At 40.6% G+C, this 22376-nt stretch overlaps 2 protein-coding genes across 6 annotated transcripts in view; one reads left to right on the top strand and one right to left on the bottom strand.

Moving 5' to 3' along the window:
- rab27b (RAB27B, member RAS oncogene family) overlaps positions 1-16404 on the bottom strand; it is a 47416-nt gene extending 31012 nt beyond the window's left edge. Inside the window, exon 1 of one of the 5 annotated variants that reach the window (XM_086054055.1) lies at positions 16086-16404. The gene's annotated coding sequence lies outside the window, so the exon portion shown is untranslated. Of the gene's footprint in view, positions 1-272; positions 364-16085 lie in introns of those variants that run through there. The other 4 variants (XM_086054053.1, XM_086054051.1, XM_086054052.1 and 1 more) reach the window with 4 other exon arrangements.
- A 3513-nt stretch (positions 16405-19917) lies between these two features.
- Positions 19918-22217, top strand: brcc3 (BRCA1/BRCA2-containing complex, subunit 3). The gene has a single exon (XM_086053769.1). It carries the CDS (start codon positions 20045-20047, stop codon positions 20825-20827), a length of 783 nt encoding a protein of 260 aa, XP_085909895.1. The 5' UTR covers positions 19918-20044; the 3' UTR covers positions 20828-22217.
- Positions 22218-22376: the final 159 nt, after the last annotated feature.

Genomic DNA, 22376 nt, shown 5'->3' with positions numbered 1-22376 from the left:
GTGGTTAACTTGCTAATTAAATAAGTCGATAAAACAGTGCAACCAACCAGCTGATTTACAATTCCATAACAGAATAAAATTTAATAAATCTACTGGGATGAATACTAGTTTGCAACAGAAAATGAGGAATAGCTACTTGACTGACTAAATTACAAACAGGGCAAAATAATCTACTCTGGCGTCTCAACTATCTCAGTTATTTGTCAGCTGACATGTTTACTCCGGATGAGCGCCGCCCTGTTAACAAGCTGATTTTTTTTTTTTTTGTTTACCTACTGAGTTTAAGTAGTTTGAAGGATTCTCTTTCTGCTTCCCCCTCTTCCTTTCTTCCTCCTCTGCTATTGTTTCTTGCCTCTGTCTGACTCTACCACTGCTGTGCTGTGTAATTAGAGGGTGGGGCCAGGATATGGTAAACTAGCTCAAGTCGTGCACACACCGACACACGCATGCGCGCAAACACACATAATCATTTGAAGCAAGAGCAGCAGAGAGCAGCCTCGGGTTATGCAGGTGGAGTAGTAAAGCAGGAAGTATAAAAGACCTGAAATGTGACTTCACAAGATAATTCTTGAAAGGAGGAAATACATTCTGTATTTGTTACGCAAGTCAACTCATGTTACAGAAATAACAGCAACTAATAGATTCAAGTCAGTTATAATGTGTCCAGTTTGGTCATTCTGTCATATAATTACATTTAAAATTAGTTAAATGACATTTCCAAGGGAATATAACAGTTTATCAAACTAATCGTCTTATCCAACTGTTCATGTTGTTACGGTTAATATATTTAGGACAGAACAATCTTTTGGTACTCTCGCTTCTCTGCTAGAGAGCTCACGCACGTCTACCTGTGTTAACTTAAAATCAATATTGCAATTACATCATTTATCTTTGTTTCAATCGCACTAGTGTCCACACAGGCTATAAAAGGGCAGAGGGCCTGTAGGTGAATAAATAACATCATATTCTTCTGTGTAATCATCACTAACCTGGTCTGTTGTACCAGCTACTGTAGCTAGCGTTAAAATAAGATAACCATCTCTCTGGTCCAGCATCCAAATTTGCAAACTTCCTTCGGTCTAGCACGGCGTGAGAGGCCAACAACAAGGTAAAGACAAAGGCACTCTTTATACGCACTCTTTATTGACGGATTGCTTAACAATTCAATATAATGCTCATTAGCTGCCTAAACATTCCCATAAAGGTGCAAACACTTCAGGGTGCGGGGTCTCGAAGACGCTGAGCACGCCCCACATACATACTACATTACATGCGTGTTGCCAACCAAACATTCCGGCGACACCAATATGCTATGATTCATTCTCACTCAAATCGGAAAATTCTGATTCAGCATTCGTGTGTAATGGCTAATTTGCATCTCAATTTGAGTCACCAGAGATTTGTGCAGAGCACTCGTAGCTACTAAATATGACAGAATATTACAATAAAGTTACATCTTTTATCTGTTTAAAACATCCATCCATTATCTATACCGCTTATCCTCACAAGGGTCGCGGGCGTGCTGGAGCCTACACCCTGAACTGGTTGCCAGCCAATCCAGGGCACACAGAGACAAACAACCAACCGCACTCATAATCACACCTAGGGGCAATTTAGAGAATCTAATTAACCTACCGTGCATGTTTTTGGAATGTTGGAGGAAACCTAAGTACCCGGAGAAAACCCATGCAGGAACGGGGAGAGCATGCAAACTCCGCACAGGAAGACCAGGGCTGGATTGGAACTCACGACCTCTGCACTGTGAGGTGGATATGCTAACCAGTGAACCACCGGGCTGCCCCTGTTTAAAACAGGTTAATGCTTTTTTAGATACCCTCTATATATTGTCTAATGTGTCACCCTGTTTTATGGCCACATAAGAGTGACATCATGCGAAATAATGGATAGTTCACTGTATCATTTAATTCCGCATGATGCGTTGAAGAGAGATGTGCGCTTTGGGCAAGCAGAGACACAAAAGGCCACTGGAGCAAATGCGAGAAACACAAAGAACACACTCACCACATTTGAATATTGAACACTATCTCCTTCTGAGTTACAAAGTTCGAGCATAGCTATGTATTTTGTCCCATCAAATCAGCGGGAACAGCTGCTGTAAACTGCCTCCAACTACAGCAGGGAAACAGTTACAATCCCTCTGCTCCCATTAGCAGAATATGAAAAGGGCAACAGGGCCCACAACAATGTGCTAAGATTTCAACATCAAACAAACATGTTCCACCTAGAGGATGGTAAGTCACAATTCCCAGTGAACCAGAAAAGGTCTTACTAATGTATTAAACAGAGCACAGATGCACATCTAACATGGAAATGAGCTCACAGGAAGGTGTTAGGGATGACAAACACGCACATGCACGCACCCCCCCCCCCCCACACACATACACATACACACACACGCACACACACACACACACACACACACACACACACACAGCAGGCATCAGATTATGGTTCACTGGCCACCCAACAGTAATTGCTGCTATTCTTTTTGACGGCCGAATGAGAATGTGCGAATGCTATGTAGGCTTCCGTGTATAGGGAGCTTGTATGTAGCCATATTCCACTACAAATGCTAACAATACAAAACAACAACAATTGAATGAAGAATGAAGAATTGACTCAGTGTTAAAAAAGGGGGGGCAAAAGAACAAGAACTAAAACCTTGGTTACGTTCCCTCTAGTAGTGTTTTTGTTTTTTCATTTTAGTTGGTCTATGGCGACCCTATGCCACTTACACGAGGGAGGACTTGCTAAACATTAGCAAGTCTACGCAAGACCTTATTTTGCCAACTTTCATAAAAAACCCAAAGTTTTTCGAAGATACTATCTGGGGGTGTAGCAGCTCTCAATGACGCTTGGCAGAAATGCAGATGACGATGGGCGGGGGGTAACGCGTCAGCGTACGCAAACTGTTTTGCAATTTAAACTTCACTCCCGTTGATTCATCATGTATATACATGCTCTCTCCCCAACAAAATGGATGAGCTTCCCGAGAACCAACAAAGACTTTTGTACGTTTTTGCTGCTCTCCACTTTACTGAAACGTGGCTCAGGTAACGCATCTCCAACAGTGCAATACAACCATCCAGCTTCCAACTTCACTGAGCTGAGCGTTTCAGAGTTCTCGGGGAAACCAAAATGTGGCAGAAGCTTCTACAGCAACAAAAATGAGTGTCATCACGTCATGGAGCTCAACACACACTGCAGCCTCGAGACTTGGAGTCACCATTTTAGAATTATACAGAAAGTCATCCTACTACTTTACATTCAAACACAGGCTAACACAAACACCACTCTGCAAACGCTGACTGATCGAGGTCACAAACGTGAACAAAAGCAGATTCCCCACTCATCATTGTTGGGGACTTCAACAGAGCAAAACTCAACCACGACCTTCCTAAATATGCCCAGCACATCGACTGTCCCCGAAGAGAAAACGTTCTGGACCATTGCGCTGAAAGACACATACCACTCAGTTGTTGGCGCAACTTTGGGTTTGTCTGATCACTGTTTAATCCACTTACACAGTACATGTACAAATTTTAACGTGCAAAGCCTGTGGTGAAAACGGTGAAGAAATAGTCAATGAAACAACGCTGAAACTACTGGATTGTTTGGACTGCACAGACTGCTTTGACGAATAAAAGGGACACAGCTTTTGTGAGGACGTGTGTGTCCTGACAAAGACGTTCTACAATAGCAACAAGCTGTGGTTCACTGGAAAATTTCAACAACTTCGACATGCCAAGGTGGACGCCTATCGGAGTGGGGACAGAGCCAGAAACCACCCGACAAAAGAAATTAACATTGACAAGGCAAAATGTGCAGATAAGCTGATAAAACAGTTTTCTGCTAACGACTCTGCATCAGTGTGGAAAGGACTGCAATCAATCACTAATTACAGGAGACCATGCCCCCCAAGCAGTGAACAATAAGAGACTGGCAACCAATCTGTATACATTCCAGTGCAGATTTGCAAGTACACTTTTAGAGATGATTGTGGACTTCGCGAAGCATCCATCACCACAGCTGCTACCTCACGACCCATGTCCAACTGCCCGGTGTCAACAGTTAAGAACTTCAAATCCTTGGAAATTACAGATTCCCGGTACCTAAAGTCAAGCACCAACCATCCTCAATATTAATAATAAACAAAAAGGACCAGCGGAGAATGTACTTCCTACACCTGCTGAGGAAGCATGGCCTGTCACAGAAGCTGTTGAGGTAGTTCGAGTCAGCAGTTATTGAATCAGTCCTGTCTTCAATCAGTCAGATAAAGAAAGACAAAATCTTAACAGCCACAGGTAGTTCGGTCTGTTGAGAAGATGATTGGTACATCACTACCCACTTTTAAAGACTTGCACGCTGCAGGAACTAAAACAATGACAGGCAAAATTCTCTTGCACCCGCCACATCCGGGTTTACAATCCTTCATCTGTCTTTGCTGCCTTGCTTCACGGGTTAGTCAAAGCTGAAAATGAGTGCCTTTCGGTAAAGTGGTAAAGAAGTAAAGTAGGCAGTCTGAGATTGGTTGCAGCGGCCAGGAACTTGAGGGAATGCACACAACAAAGTTGAAGAGACATTTACAGTCCACTCATTCTGATATCCACGCACAGGTGAGCACATTAAGTAATCAAAAATGTGAATTTTTTCTATCATTTATCATGTCTGTTAGATTTAGTCCCTTTTAGTCGACTAAATGTAATGTAGTTTTCTTCTATACAATCTTATGGTATTTCACAATACTAGACTAAAACAAAAACCAATTTGATGACCAAAAATGTCCTGAAACTAAATTACATTTTAGTCAAAACACTTTGACTAAAACTAAATCAAAATTTGTTGTCAAAATTAGCACTGCTCTACAGGACTGAAGTTGAGGAGTCTTGTCCTGGACTTGGTGCTCTTCTTAATAAAACAAGTCAGATGTACATGTTTGATACTGTTCAGTCATACTGGACTTTTTTTTTTTTTTGCTTACCGTAATTTGTCATCTTAAAACTAATTGTTTTACAACTTTTAGTCACAAAAACTTTTTGGGGGACAGCAGCCAGAAAGACACGCTTAAGTAGTACATTTTAAAGTTTCCATGACACATTTTGTTTTTAAATTAATCTTTGATGTCCTTTCATCGGATTTGCAATGTAAATTAGTCATGAATATTAAACATGTAAATAAACTTTGCTCCAATTGTGTGGCTGTTCTCCTTTGTTTGATATGGGAAAACAACGTTCTTCTTCTTGGTAGTTGGGCATCTTGTGGACACCATGTTTCTTCATTGTGTTGGCTCTGCTGGAATTCAAGGGGCCATCGGCGGGATTGCGGTCAGCCACGGAGCACTTTTGAGGCAGCCACGGCAGCGTGACTCCCCGTTCCTCCATGGAGGAATATTTAAGACGTTGCTACTCAAGCAATTTGTCCAATTCCTGCACTACAACATTTCAGGAGATGGATGAACTTTTATTTGCGCATTCCAATCAAACAATGGGAGTAGTTAGTGAAGCTTGCAACCATAATTTGGAAACCTTATTACAAGCTGAATCATCAGGACCTCTTATTGGCGACAGGCTGTGCTTGTCCCACATAAGTACTGACTTACGTATAGCGCTACAGACCTCAGCGATCTCTCTTAGCGCCATATATAGAGTCAATGATAAAACTAGCAAAAAATAAACATCTGCTATGATGACAATTATTCATTCAGGTAAAACATAAACACAGCCACGCACCCGCACACACCCAACACGCGCACACACACACAAAAAATAAGGACTGAATGACACTTACAGAGTTCTTAGTTTGCTTTTAGTATTCCTACACAGGCTGGTCAAGAGTGGCACTAGGTTAAAAAAACAAAACAAAAACAAAACAAAAAAACAAACAAACAAAAAAAAAAAGTATTTACCCCCCAAAAGAAACTACCGGTAATGCTCTTGATTGGGCTACTCACATGAACAGGAACCACGTGAAATTATATGCCCAACTTCCAATATTGTAGCGTCTATGTTTTCCAAATGTTTGATTTCTACAAATTCTGTGCAATTTTCACATCTTCACAATCACATTTTTTTCCCCAATGAGATGAGACTTTTCTTTTTCTGTGCCTTCATTTAATCACACATTCAAGTAACTTAACTCATTCACTGCCAGACATTTCATTTTCAGACCCTCTTTTAGCCTAACTTTTGGAAAATGTTGAGAAAAAATATATAAATAACTTCCTGGGATTGAATGGCTGGACTGTGAAAAGACAAATAAATTCGCCAATGGCAATGAATGAGTTAATGTCTCATTTTTATTGTCATTAACTACAGATGCAATGATCATTTCTCAGAGAATAATTAAACAATAAAAATGATAGATGGTTGAAATGTCAGCCTGCAAGTCAGAGTCACAAGACAACAACAGCGTCTCACAAACGGGAGAACATGTGCTGAGACATACAGAACACAATGTCGAGTCCAGCCTGCACAATAGAGATCATTGTAGTGGGCCTGCATAGAACAAATTCTTGAAAAAAATATGTTTGGGTTGACTTCCGCTTTAAGGTTTGTAATTTACTTAAATGTCTGAAAAACAGTTAAACAAAAGTCACGACTACCACTACCCTTTCCGTTAATCACGCCAAACATTCACGTCATCTTTCAGTGTATGCCTGTAAAAGCTACACGCATCCTATACATGTAGTTGCTCTTATTGTGATCAGATGTACAGTAATTGATTAAGGTTTGAAGAATTCCTTTTTTTTCCTTTTTTAAACAAAAGCACAAAACACACAAACTCTGCACATGCTATCAATACATTTTTCATTGAACGCATCCAAAAGATGTTGATGGAAAAAACAGGACAAAAGAATTCATGATACGGCTAGTGTTTAAAACATGTATGAACCTCCTGCCTCCTGCGGATTGTCTGCATGTGCGTCTGCATGGTGAGGAAGTCATCATAACACTGGGGTGGCTTCTTTTATATTTTACAGTTTGAAAACAGGGCTGTCTTGACTCATGTGTTTGTTATTTACTTCCATTTCATCATGTTCTTTTCATCTCTCCAGTGTATATTGAATTTTGTGTCTCTGTTTTTTTCCTTTATTGGGTCTTAAGACTTCTGTTATTTTTAGTCATCTATGTAATCTAAATTTAGACCTCTATCTAAAACCAATGATTATTTTTCATTTTATATTTTTGTTTTTGACTAAAATAGATAATCATTTCAAGTGTATTGCTCTGCTATTGCTGGTGGTAAACAGAAGTCCAGTAGCAGTCGATGTCTCCATGGTTCCAGCTCGTTGACAACTCAACAACATCATCAAAATTGTGCAAATATTTCATTCCACTAGACTGGAAAAAGCAAACTAAGAGTGAATGTAAATAAGGTGGATGCTTATCAGGAAGTTGTGTTGTCCCTCAGTGGTTTCACCCTTTATACAACATTGTGTCATGAATTATGGATTCCTCCTCCAACGCATGCACATATGAAAATTAGCTTGACTGCATGTTGCAGGCAGCTACATATTAATCTCAACTCATGTGAGGGAAAATTTCTTTTTGACGAGGATGGATCTTACTTTTGATGAAAAGCACAGAATACGTTAATGTTTTGCAAAAGAAAAAATGGACACGTCAATGAAATCTTCGTAGGGCTGGGCTTTTTTTTTTTTGAAACAAATTAAATGAAATTCTCAATCCAAATATTCACCTATTGGAGCATTCTAAATACGCTTTTGCATAAGACCCTGAGGACAAGTAGTTGTTGCACATGTGGTACGGACAACTATGAAGAACTCAATAGGGTAAATGATTAAGCTGCAGTGTGTGTGTGTGTGTGTGTGTGTGTGTGTGTGTGGGTGTGTGTGTGCGTGTGTGGGGGTGTGTGTGTGTGTGTGTGTGTGTGAATAGGAACTGGCAGTGGGCCTTTTCCCAGCACTTTGCATTCACAGAGCCAACTTAAAAAATTGACATGGTTTAGTGTTTGTTTTTTCCCCTCTTCTTTTTGAATGTCTGGCCTTCCCTGCCAAAGCTGGTGCCCCCGCGACCCGACCCTGGATAAGCGGTAGAAAATGATGGATGGATGGAAAAAAAATCTTCCATTATTTACAAAAAGTGAGTCAATGTGTGTACTTCCACAAACAAGCTTCTATCCATAAGAACTCAAACACAAATAATAATTACAAAAAAACTGTCGAGATACTTATTTTAAAAAGTAAAATATACCTCCAATGTGCAAGAGGCAAGGCCACCTACCCGTTTGATTTCGTACTTAGCAATGTTCTTGTTTTTCCAAAATCTGCCATCTGACATATTTTATTTTATTGTTTATATGTTATTACCTTTTCCTATGCACCAAACAGAACAAGGCTCCCAATTTCATTGTATACCTGATGTGCAATGACAATTAAAGGCATTGTAATTCTAATTCCAATTCAAAGACTACAGACGGAAAACAAATCCAAGATAATTACTGTGCATGCAAAGAATGCAGGAATTTGAGGATGGCACGATTTAACTATTTTGACTAATCTCTATGGTCACAGTTGTCTTCGAAATTTTGTAGGGTCTTATATGTAGGAAAATTCATTTTGGTTGTTGCTACATATTTGTAATCAAAATAAAACCTTTCGGTGTGTCACTGTTTATGTTGGAGAGTTTTAGAAATATCATGGTAACACTGATAACTGCTACTTCCATACTTCATATTGTTTGACATTAAATTTTAAAATTGTTTTAAATTGTCCAACTAAAGTTATAAGTTAAAAAGAGAATCATTGAAAAGACAAGCTTGTCCACAGCATTTGGGATTAAACACATGAATATGTTCATTTAAACGGCTACAGTTTGCAATTGGCAGTAACTTCTGTGATTTGCCAGTTCCAACAATTTAAGACAAAGGCCATATATTTATCTTCCTATTTTGAGAGTACCTAAGTGCAGTAAGAGTGAAGGCAGCAGCATCGTGACCAGTAAGTCTCTGCACTTGTAAAACAACTCCACACCTCTCCACCTCCTCATTTTGTATCCCTTCTTCACCTTCTCTCCTTTTAGTCGTTCCGTCTCTGTCACCAGGCAACAAGCCTTTTCTCCTGCTTGCTCTCTCATCTTTGTTACACTCTTTTCTTTTACATTGCTCCGTGCGTTTTTGTTTGTTTGTTTGTTTACACACACATACTCACATCTTTTCCACCTGCACATCAAGCTTTTAAGCTTGAGGGCTTTTTAAGTGAATTAATTCTAAATTGTGTTGATAGGCTGAGACAATCCAACAATTATTATGATTATTATTATTATTATTATTATTACTATCATATATCACAAGGGCAATTAACCTGAGAGAGAAGATCATGACGTCCTGGGGGAACTCAGCTACCTCCTTCTTGTGAAGGCTGAATCAAAGGGCACCATAAGAATCCTTAATTTGGCTCACCTGATTATCAAACCTGTTAAAAATGTATAGGAGTGATCTAAATAGACATATGAAACATGCGACCACAAGTCCATTGGCATGACCATAAAGTCGATTATCGAACTGCTGCCTAGTAAATGAGTAATGATGGGCGTATCGATTCTGTGGTGTCGATATATTGATATGGGCATCAACTATGCTCATTAAGTATCAAACCCAAGGTTGTGTTTGGAAATGCATTTTGAGCATGCGCTGCTACACTGACCAGGCGGAAACTCACAGTGATGTTGGAATGTGTCTTTTGGTTATTCAGAGTGCCACACTCCTGGGGGTGCTGGAGCAAAATGACAAAATGGCCACCCCAGAGATGGCTAAAAACGAATGGATTAACCCTTATTCCACAAACGCAATATTTATCAGAATGCCTTGTTTCAATTAGTGGGCCTGCATAGAACATACTCTTGAAAAAAAATATGTTTGGGTTGACTTCCTCTTTAAATGCAACCAATGCTTGTCATCAAATAATTTACACTCGTTGGACATGTCACAATTGCCAACCTGCCTATTGCTCTCTCAGCTCTAATGCCGTTCACTGAGGAGACGAGAAGGTTGATAGGGGAGCAAGGATGGACAAATGTTTGCTGAAATGACATGATCATCCCTTGTTGACGTCATTTCAGGCGACTACAACTAAAGACGACGTCACGTCATTGACTCGTGTCATAAATCAGCTGTCTCCGTGGCTTAAGTATTACTATCGCCACAAATGTCCACTTTATGAGTAAATGTAATTACCGGTAAGTCATTTTGGTATCAAATACTGCCCCAAATGGAACAGACACTCAGCTAAATACTAAAATTCATACTAAAATAATCAATTAAAGCAACACTGTGTCATATGTCAGTTTTTGTTGATTATGGCGGTGCCATGTGGACAAAAGCGGTAGTGTTTTGACAAGAATCAACCACATTTCCCATGCGTGCCAGCACGTAGAGTTGCGAAATCCTGAGCCGTCCTTATAGCAAAAGGCGGAAGTGAGTATGCCGTAAAGCAATTCAGGACATTTGTATTTTTTTGTGTGCCAGGGTTGATCCCATCCTCCTCAAAGTTGCTTTGTGTCAATGAAAACGATACGGACCCCCTCAGGGCATGAAGTCCCATTCAACTACTGTACTTGTAAGTCAATGTTTCATCAAAAGAGTTGTGAAAAAATTTTTTTTTTTCATTTCTTGCCCAGTGCTGCTTTAATGACAGAAACGGATGAACAACTATTTAATTTAAAGGGACAGTGGGGCCGGGATGGCCATGTTTTTTTCACTAACAAGTTCATTTTGTATATTTTTTGATGAGGAAAATGAAAAGAGTTGTCATCTTCTATTTTATTAATAAATTTGGGAGAAATTAGGAAATAAGTGACTCCATGAATAACGCCCCTTGGTACTGAGGAGAATGGCCGCGCCCCCTACCGTTCTATCCTTGTTCGGTCGGAGTCACTGGAGGAACCGATTACAAACGCTACATTGGAAATCATTGGACTTTCATTGCTTATAACGTCCAAAAACGGTGATCAATTGGCACCAACATTTATGTGGACATCCTCACTAATGACCACTTCAACATATCAAAAGGATTATTCTCTCCGTGGCCGATTTATATGAGAATGAGGAAATGTGGAAGTGAGCAGAACTACATAGATTTATGCTAGGACGAGCGCACACTGCTTCTTTGCTATAAAAAATAAAAATAAAAAATAAAAAAAACACTGCGTTTTTGCTGACCACAGTTAGGACGGGCGAGGCACTAAACACCAGTCAGGATATTTACAGAGACTGAAGTGGGAATGAGTGGACATGCACATTTATTTGGATGAGGAATGCCCCCAGTTTTTCGACCGACAACACGCCGTCCAATGGAACGTAACAGCCAAAATGGTGCGTTCCAAAGCGGCCACACTCGGTTGTGGAGTCAGATGCACACGTTCAAGAGACTCCTGGTGTTCGATGAGGTCTTTCCTCATTCTGACGCCGCTTCACTCTCGCGGCTGCAAGCAGTGTCGGACAACGCACGCGACTGCTTGGGAGGAACCCTGCGACATGAAGACGCAGGCTCATGATCACCTCCACACGCTGCGCGGACAGTAAGGAGCTAATGTTTTGCTAACGCCTTTTGTTTTAACGGCCTGAGGCTAGTTGTTGCTATCAGCTGTACCGTTATTCTACTACTAGCCGGGAAGGAAGGGTGTGTGCGCAAATAAAGGTCCATGCTTGCCTGATTGCTTTCCCTCTGCCAGTCGCCATCTGCCTCCCGAGTTTAGCGTCGCTAAATGTCCGAAATATAACCAGTCGGGGTATGTGTTCCGCATTCATGCTCTTATCCGCTTCAGCTTGTGAAACTGGAGGAGCAATCGCCATGGTATTTTTGATTTTGTGGAGGTGATCATGATGAGATCACGTTTTATGTCAATAAATCCAAACTATTGTGCAGAACACTTTTTATACTTTTGCAGGTTGAAGTGGACAAGAGTAGTAATGTGCATTTGCATTTTGGTGGCAATCGGTCACTGTTTTAGACAACAGAACTGACAAAGCGAGCAATATTACCACGCTTGCCTCCCTCCCATGACGTAGACCGCTGAGACCGAAAACATAACATAAGCCACGCCCCAAAAGGGGGCTTGGCAATTTGTCGTAAATCTAGTCACAAAAAATCACAAGAGATTTTGGGGGGGGGGGCACTTTAGTACTGATGTCATTGAAGTGCCAATGTTAAGCTAACCCAAGTGTCCCCTTTAAAGTGCAGAAAATAATTCAGCTGAGGAATTTTATTTTATTTATGTATTTTTTTGGTTTAGGTTGTAAGTTGATTGGACTCTCTAAATTCCCCTTAGGTGTGATTGTGAGTGCGGATGTTTGTCTTTGTGTGCCCTGCAATTGGCTGGCAACCAATTCAGGGTGTCCCCCGCCTACTGCCCGGAGACAGCTGGGCCAGGCTCCAGCACGCCCCGCGATCCTTGTGAGGATAAGCGGTATCGATAATGGATGGATGGATCTTTTAGGTTTTTAAGGTATATTATTCTATTTTTCGATTTTTTTAGATTTATCATTTCGGAATATCCATAGTATACAGTCTTGTGCCTCCTGAGTTTACAAAGCAATGGGGCTTTATTAACTTGCAAATGGATAGTTCAATAATACTGAAAGGAATCAAACCAGCAATCTTACAAATGGTTGACCACCTGTGCTATGCCCACCTAATATAACGATAAAGGGATAAACTGTCCCCCCAAAAAAAGGACTGCGATCGTTAATCAGACCTATTATTTTAACAATGTACTGCTTAACATTGGAGACAAACAGCTTTTATCTTCAGTACGATACCCTCGGAGAACAGTGTTCTATAGATCAACATGCAGCCTTAGTCATTAAAACGGCACCACTTCATAAGGCATTCCCCTCCGTGAGAAGTTGTAATCATGGTGCTTTATGACTGAAGATAAAAGTGACAGCAGAGGGGAAGAAAATGTACTTCCATGCACCAATACAAGTGCTAATATTGATCTGCAAGTATTTTCACATCCCTGAAATTCATCCCCAGATTTATTTATTTCCTGGTCTTTCTGCCCAGCTTTTTATTTGTTTTTTTCTCCATGGTCAACGTTTTATTTGTAATTGTATTATTTTAATTCAAGAGAATGACAACAACACAGGAGGAAAACGAATAGACATGCCATGCTTCCTATATTGCTGGGTGGTGGGCGAGTATCGTGTGCCTTTATGGTTTGAGGCAGCTTTTTACTGTTTATGGGTTTCAGCTACAATATCAATATCATCAAGGCAGGAGCACTGTGAGAATGGCTAAAAACGGGGGGATTTTGCTACTTAACTCATATTCCAGAAACGCAATATTAATCAGATGCCGTGTTTCAACTAGTGGGCCTGCTGGGAATATATTCTTAAAAAAATATATGTTTGGGTTGATTTCCTTCTTTAAGAACAAGTGAAAAACGGCGCATCAGTAAAGCCGCCAATAGATTAACACAAAAAAAAAGGCACTTACTGTAGACGTCAAGCATCAAGTATGTGGGTGGAGTCAAAGGTTTAGGTCCACCCCACATTGAGCCACGCTTCAAACTGTGCTCTGCAGCCAGGGCTTACTCGCTTGGGAGCCTGGGCCGCTAAGTCAGTGACTTTGAAGGCTCAGAGAACTGAGGTTTTTCTAACGTGCACTCACGCACCGCAAACTGTCGTCCTTTACACTGGGTTTGCTCGGTTGCTATGAACGTAGCATCCGAGTGGTTCAATCTCTAGGCATGACTAATGGATTTACCGTTGCACTAATGTAAAACTTTGGTTATTCTGGGTTTGAGTGGTCAAGCCTGGAGAGGGAAGGAGAGATTATGTTGCAACGTTGATGCTCAATGCATATAGCCACAAGTACAATCACTCATTAAAATGTCAGGGGGAAAGACAAGCAGGTTTAACAAACATATACACCGTAAGTGCTTTTTGTAGCCCAACTGTATGTTCCGGCCTTACAGCAGTTTTCTTTTACTCAACTCAACCCAACTTTATTTCTAGAACAGTTTAGCAGCCATTGCTGCATTGAATGTGCTGTACATGGCATAAAACTTAGTCATACAATAAAAAAGACAATACCAACAATAAATGAATAACATAAAAAATAGTTAACACCATAAAACACTAAGAGAATACTGAGTTAAAAGCCACAGAATAAAAATGGGTTTTAAGACGAGACGAGTTTTCAAAATGGACAGAAAGGGAGCTTGCCTAACGTTTAGCGGGAGGTCATTCCAAATAGAAGGACTGGAAAGGCTCGATTCTTTGCAGTAACATCGGATCTGCTGACCTGAGGCATCGGGCAGGCGCGTTGGGGTGGAGGACCTCAAAGAAGTAAGGTGGGCCGAGAGCATTTCAAGATTTGAATTTTTTTTAACATCTTAAAATGAAGTCTAAAATGTACAGGGAGCCCGTGAAGGGATGCCAGAATTTGAGTTATGTGCTCCCTTCTAAGCGCTCCAGTTAGCAGGCGACCAGCAGCATTTTGGACCAATTGGAGACGTTTGAGGGAGGACTGGCTAACTCCAAAATTAAGTGCATTAGAGTCATCCAGCCGAGGTGTTATATTATATTATACTAAATAATTGTTTCTATAATGTTTACCAGTATCATGGTGAGTTTTTCAAACCATTTATTTTCTGTAATGTGTTGTTTTTATTAAGTTGTAGCTGGAAGACAAGTAAATGTATAAAAAATATATAAATAAATACATTTTAAATAGCAGTGTTGATTTCAATTTTGGGGTGTGGGGGGTGTAAAATGTTGTATGTTACTGTATTGCTTGTTAAGCAGGCATTCAGCTTGGTATGGTAATATTGTCACTACCCTGTGAAAAACATACTGTAAGTCCAATTTTGGAACCTTTTTTAATGTTCACGTTAATGGGATGTCTGTTACGTTTAATTAAAAAGTAATAAAAATGGGGGGGGAAATTGCTTTAGTGTTTTTCACAGGACAGCAACAATATGATGTATTTCATTACATTTGGGGAGCAACTACTTTTCCAGAGCATTTTTATTTTTGGGGGACCATACACATGGAAAGGAAAAGTATATGCTTACTGTTCGAAGTATACGCTTAATGTTCTTCCTTGTGTGTGGTGTACTAGTGATGACCGACACAGCACACCACAACTAATCTAGACTGTTCGCAACAAGTCAAAGGGTTCTGCCAAAGTTCTATCAAGATGGAGAATTATGAAGCGACACCATGCAGTAAAATTCTAGATATAATCAGTGTTGTGTGAAAAAATAAATGTCACTAAATGTCCTACACTTTATAGAAATGTGTTGCATGTGAAGTCTAGTGATTTTACATTGATTATCTCCCACGATGCAGTGCAGCACACAACATCCAGTGGAAAAGGTAAAGGTTAAGTTGGTTTAGTCTTGGAGATAATTTGATTGCAACAGATTGGATTTCCTCTTGGAACCAAGCAAAGCAACTATTGTTTTATGCCACAGTATCCCACTTCAAACATTTAATATTTGAAATGATTCCTAACAGATTGTTAAAAGTCTGGATTTGCATACCGTTTTTTATAAAACCAGAAAGCATCAAGCCCCAACTGTTGATCCAAGACTCACAATCTATTTATGCCCTTGCAGCCGAGGTTGCACAAAGATAAATTGCACGTGCTGCCTAAAAGCCCATTTTATCACTCATTTAATTTCTTCAAAACCAAATTGAAATTCAATGACAATGTGCTCTGAGATCCATAGTGTCATGTCAAGACAAACATTTGGCATCACAGTTTTTGTTTGTTTGTTTGTTTGTTTGTTTGTATTAGGTCGGTTTGTTGCAGGTGCAGCATGCTATTTTAAATAAATAAATAAATACATAAATAAATAAATAAACTGTCTATGAGATGCTGCAGAGCCGCTGTTCCACTCCACAGCTGAGCCCAAATCAGCCCTGCGCTTGCCGGGTTATGACTCATAGCCCGCTGCCTGCCTTCCACTGATGCTCGAAGCCACAAGTAACACGGAAACGCTCCAGTAAGCACCCCCCCCGCCAACGAGGCAGCTGTATCGGGCGTGTGAGTCGCTGCGAACGGATTGCGAACACGTTTCGTCTCATGCTCTTACCTTGCTTTGGCGTTAGAGGAACAAACTCAGATCTCCCTCGCAGGTGGCTGCTGCTCTCTGGCCAGTTCGTCTCCTCTTCCTCCTCCTCCAAGACGTCGCATCGCTCCCACGGTCCTTATGGAGAGGGAATTCCGCGCACAGTGGTGCACAGAAGTCGGTTTAGGTGTCTGCTGTTGGACCTACTAACAAGTGGACCTCAGAATTATGGAGGAAGATCGCTTTTCCTGGGGTGGAGGGTTGACGTTGTTGACGCATTCAGGCACACCTCGGAAAATTGAAAGTTTTTTCTGCATGCGTTTTTGATTGCGAGTTACAAGAAAATACTACCTGTCAATTCTTTGGCATGTAGTATAGAGTATATTAATCTCCCTGTAAGAATAATGAAATATATTAAATAAAATGAGCTCAAATTCACTAGCTATGGGGGAAAAAGGCACTGTTGGTGTTCCTCTTTGATAATGTCACTCCAAATTGAGCAGGGATATTTTCTCATGTAAATAATAATAATAACAATTTAATATTTTTCAGGGGTATCTACCTGAACATTGACAATTAATGTTTCACTAAATAATTTCGAAAGACTGAAGAATATAGCAAAATGGCTTTCTGCTTCATTTCAGCGGAATTACCATTTGTCAACAACTGAAATCAAAAGTGAGCTGTCTGCAGGGTCCTAGTTCTCACCGTCTTATTATTTGTTTCTGTTTCAATGTTCAACAGGTGTTGACAAGCACTATGATAGTATTTTGATTCTGATGAAGGTGAACAATTTTGTGTTGTTGTGTTTTTATACACTTTTAATACAGAGGTACTTCCATTGAAAAATCATGTAAATGGCAGTTTTTGCTCGTGTTTATGCTAGTTATGGTGCTGTATGATCCCATTACCAAGTCAAGATTGGTGTTTCTGCTTTTCTGCAAATACTCTGTGTATTGTTTGCATCTGGCTGTATGAAGGAAATTACAGAAAATCTGGAATGTGAAGAGTGCTCACATGAACATATATATATAAACTGGATAAACTGATTCTTTGTGCCTGTAGGGAGGTGCGTGTGTGTGTGGGGGGGGGGGTGTACTGCATGTTCCTTTATTGTCCTCAGCACTCTCTTTTCGTTGACTCCGACTACATCACATGAAATAGATGCGTCAACCTATTGTTTGTGTACCACTAACAGTACTGAACAAAAACATTACTATATATGTGTGTATCGAGTGGCATTTCTGCACTAGCAAAAAATTAAAAAAAATCTTACAATGTATTTTTAATGCTGACAAACAATATTTTCTTCAAGCTCTTTCTACTGACTGCTCCTCATTTCATATTTTAATGTTTAATTGTATTAGTTGCAACCCAGTTGTCATGGATACCACACTTCCTTGCATGATGTGCCCAAGCAAAGCTCTATTAAGCCACATTGCATATGTATGCATGTGTGTGTTGGGCAGAAGACAAACGTCTTTAACTGAATTCACCTTTGAGTGTGTGCCTCTGCGCGTGTCGTTCATATATGCTGATCCCAACCCATGGTTAAAATGTGACCGACCAAAAAACAGAGATCGATCGCAGCAGTTGCCTCTCTGCCACCACGAATGACAAAGATCCTCAGTGAAGCACAATGCCAAGTGTCTCACTAAAGCTCAATTCAGTGCAACAACGCAATATTCAGTGTTGACAGATATGCAGTAATGTTGTCAGTCTTCTTTTTAATTATTAAAGAGGTAGTCAACCCCCCCAAAAAATCCTTGCAATACTATGTTTTATGTGCCTTCACGTGGCGTTCTGATTCATATCAAGTTTGTGGAATATGAGTTAAGCGTCTCAGGGGGTGGCCATTTTGTCACTTTTTGACGACTGAAACTGACATCACAGTTGCTCAGGGCTCAGGTAATGACCAAACACGGCTCACCTGTTTTCTGAAGCTGAGCCATCGGTCATTACATGAGCCCTGTGCAACTGTGATGTCATTTTCAGTGCACCATGGACAAGGTGACTGTCAATCACAGAGATTAACAGCTTTAAAAATATTTTGACGTTACACCAACTTCTAGAAAAGGACACCTGACACTGTTATTTTATGGCACCCGAGGGATTGGATTTTTGTGGTCTATATTTTCTGACCACCTGACACCTCTCCTGGTGTGTTAGCATAAACATGAGCTGACGGGTATTTTTGGGGCCCTCTGAAAAAAAGGCCCCATCCTTTACAATGATACAAATTGGATATACTGTATGTTCGAGGGCTGCTATACATTTCAGGTGTGAGCCGTGCTTGTACAGACGTTCCCACAAACTAAAAGGATCAAACAATGTTCATTTCAAGACAGGGTGTTACAATCCCATGCATCTTTATTTATATAGCTCCTTCACAACAGCTGCAGCTGTAACAAAACAGATAGAAGTATTGGTTGTATTTAGTTTGTTGATTCTTCTGTGATTAGGGCTCAGAAGCTTTCTTTTTCTTAAACTAAATTACCGGTACAAAGTTAATTGATTATTTAGCAGTCTCCTCTGCAGCGAGACTCATGAAAAAAAATCAAACAGTCTTTACAACAGAAGAAAAGGAAGCAATGTATAAGAAATACAAACATGAGCCATCCCATCTATAAATACTGCTCGTCCTACCCAGAATTGTGGGGAGCTGAAACCTGTCCCAGCAGACTTCGGAAAGGCAGGTTACATTTTGGAGTGGTCACCTGGTAATCACAGTGCATATAAAGAAATACCTGTAGACATTCCCAGGATTTGAAGTCATCTGCCTGCATTGAAGTCAACCAAATGAGCCGTTATGCACAACCAGTAAACTCCAAGTGTGACATCTGGTGGTGAAATCTACACAAATATTAATTATTATTCCATCCATCTATCCATTATCTTCACTGAATGTTTAAATGACATTTTAGGCACCAACAATTTGTAAAAACTGGCCATTTATATTGTTGTAGTAGTAGTCGTAGTTGTTGTTCAGGATACACAACACACTAATCGGGAACCTGCAAATCACATAAAAAATACGGATTGATTATTTATAAAGAAAGTCACATTTTATTTGAATACTAATTTAATTTTAGTCATACTCAACTACCAGGTTTGCAAACGAAAGTTGGAATTTTTGCTAGCTGTACAGCTGCTAATTGGCCAAGAAGACTAAGCCAGCTCAGGTAGCCCCCAAGGACCACAAACATTAGTAGGCCGCGGGCTGTTCTAAAAGGAGCTCACCCGTGATGTGACATTGTGATTTCTTAGGACTGTTGTAGAAGTGATCATTTGAAAATGTAAACATGAAGACATTAGTAGAAATAAAGTGTTGCATATTGATATTAACCAATTCCTACCTTTTGAATCCATTGCTGGTGATTATTTTGATGATTGTTTGTCATTTCATAAGTGTGTATGAAACGGGTAGCCCGTCATTAATCAGTACCCAGGAAGTAGCTCTCTGTTTCAAAAAGGTTGGTGTCCGCTGGACGAAATTTATATAATAAAAATTTGCATTTTGTGCATGGATTATTTTAGATTTCCGGGATGCACAAAATGTCCTCCAATTTTGGAATGACCTTTGAATTAGATTAGACCTTTCACCTTTCATTACACAGAATGTACAAACTGTACATTATGTATAGTGAAGTTGTCATTGAAAGTGTAAGCATATACAGTAGCTAACGTGCTTACTAATTTCTCAAACACATGATGTTCTGATACCATTTGTTAAGTTATTTTGTACAGTACTGTACAATTTATCCACCAGCCTGTAGTGGTTGTCAGTACATAAGCCTGCTGCCTACACTGTAAAATATATCACTATCATCAAATTTGAATGGGCGGAACATTTCACTGATCGCTGCGTCAACTCGGACCGCTTAAACTGAAGCGTAAAAAAAAACACGGAAGTAAAACCGTCTCCCTTTTGTGCTAGTGCTTTTAACGTCATTCTCGTTCAAATAAATATTCGAAGAAAGAGAATGGCAGTAAGTGCGGTTCATCTGGAGTCGGACGCCTTCCTGGTGTGCATGAATCATGCTTTGAGCACGGAGAAAGAAGAAGTGATGGGTTTGTGTATCGGAGAAGTAGAAGTCACCCGGATCGTCCACATCCACTCCGTCATCATCCTCCGCCGCTCGGACAAGAGGAAGGACCGGGTGGAGATCTCCCCGGAGCAGCTGTCTGCCGCCTCCACGGAGGCTGAGAGGCTAGCCGACATGACTGGCAAGCCGATGCGGGTGGTGGGCTGGTACCACTCCCATCCGCACATCACCGTGTGGCCCTCGCACGTCGACGTCCGGACACAGGCTATGTATCAAATGCTGGATCAGGGCTTCGTGGGCCTCATCTTCTCCTGCTTCATTGAGGACAAAAACACCAAGACGGGCCGCGTCCTGTACACCTGCTTCCAGTCGGTCCAAGCCCAAAAGGGTTCCGAGTACGAGCGTGTGGAGATCCCCATCCACGTCGTCCCGCGCGAGGCTATCGGTAAAGTGTGCCTGGAGTCGGCCGTGGAGCTGCCGCGGATTCTGTGTCAGGAGGAGCAGGATACATACCGCAAGATCCACAGCCTGGCCCACTTGGATCCGGTCACCAAGATCCACAACGGATCTGTATTCACCAAGAACCTGTGTAGTCAGATGTCGGCGGTGAGCGGACCGCTGCTGCAGTGGCTGGAGGATCGTCTGGAGCAGAACAAGCAGAGCATCGCGGAGCTGCAGCGGGAGAAGGAGAGGCTGACGCAGGAGCTGAGTGCCCTCTGAGTGGGGCGCACTTGGTTACTTAGTTGTTGTTGTTTTTTTGTACCACAACATCTTGGCGGGTCTAGTAGCTGAATGCTTACCTAATGTCAACTCCCACAGCTGTCACGTGTTAATTTTCATTTTTATAGGGAGTGTCATGTTTACATCTCTGTAGTGATCACTGATGAAGTTCTGCCACATACAATGGTGCCCCAAGTCTGCACAAGGTAATAAAAATAGATGAGCAATGGCTCATTACTTGAAAACTCGTAAGTTGGAGCACTAGTGAGTCAGGGCTCCACTGATTTTGTCTTATTTCCATCCAGGCAGTGGTCCCTATGTTTGAGCATTTATTCAATGTCCTGTTAGTGTGCTGAATTGCCCATGTACTACACGCTTTGTTCTCACTTGTAAGACAATGAAGCGCACTCGAACAACTGTCTCTCTGGTTGATTGTTTTTCCACTTACAATGTGACATTTCTGCACATTCGTACAATTACTAGACCACAATAGTAGAACAACTACATTTCACTAGTGCACATGCTACTAGGCTATGGCATTAGCCTTCACTAGCAGTACTAGTAGCACACAATCTAAATTAGTGTCATTTTTCTCACATGTAGTCATTCAGTTAGTATGCCCGAGTTGTTGCACTAGTGTGAAAAAATGTCAGTCAGCATACTAGTACACAGCCAAATCAATTTAATAGTAGGATATTGTATACAGAACAATCAATAATTTCTATTTCTCTGTACTTTCTGGCAGTGTGACTTGGTACTGTTGTAGAAGATACAATCTTTTTGTGTGTGCTATGTTGGTCCTTCTGAGTGCACCGCACAATTTAAGGGCAGTGAAGACACTTTTTCCCCCTGGTCATGTGTAGGCTCTAAGTATTAAAAAAAAAAAAAAAAATCATAAGGTGTTCCGCATTGGTACATATGTAACCCACTTGTGGCCAAACATATCCCATCTAACCTATCCATGTATGAATAAGACTCACTTGTTACTGAACGAATGAAAGAAATGTGCCTTAAGTTGTGGACTAATGGACGAGCCCTTGTAGATACTGTATACTGTACAGAAAGACTATGGGATTTACAAACTTTGATCTTATTTAACTCTTTATTTTTGTGCACCACTTCAAAGCCAAAGGAATCCGCACTGGAAAATAAAACTTTAATTACAGTTGTTGAACCTTTTTCTAACCTCTAACAGAAATGTAAATACCAGTAGAAAGACAATATCAATACAACAAAGGTCTTTATCATGGTTCATGGGGAAAAAGTGCAAGGTGTTCCGAGACTTTTGCTCACTTGAAAATTGGGTGTCTTCAAACAAAAGGGGTTATGTTCTGAATTGTTTAACACATCTAGATGTAAATAACATACAAATAAAAGATGGAATTCTGAACTTTTGTCTGATGATCATCTTTTTATCTGAAACCCGAATATATTCAGTATACAACAAAAACAAACAAAATGTCCTAGCCGTTCCAATACTTTTGGATGGGACTGTATCACCAATTTTCTAAACCTTTTGTTCTGCACATTAGCGTCGTGGATATTCCTT

The sequence above is a fragment of the Filicampus tigris genome, chromosome 15 (genome assembly GCF_054856515.1).
Source record: "Filicampus tigris isolate MCC_2025a chromosome 15, RoL_Ftig_1.0, whole genome shotgun sequence".
NCBI lineage: Eukaryota > Metazoa > Chordata > Actinopteri > Syngnathiformes > Syngnathidae > Filicampus > Filicampus tigris.
This window is presented reverse-complemented; position numbering and strand designations above follow the sequence as displayed.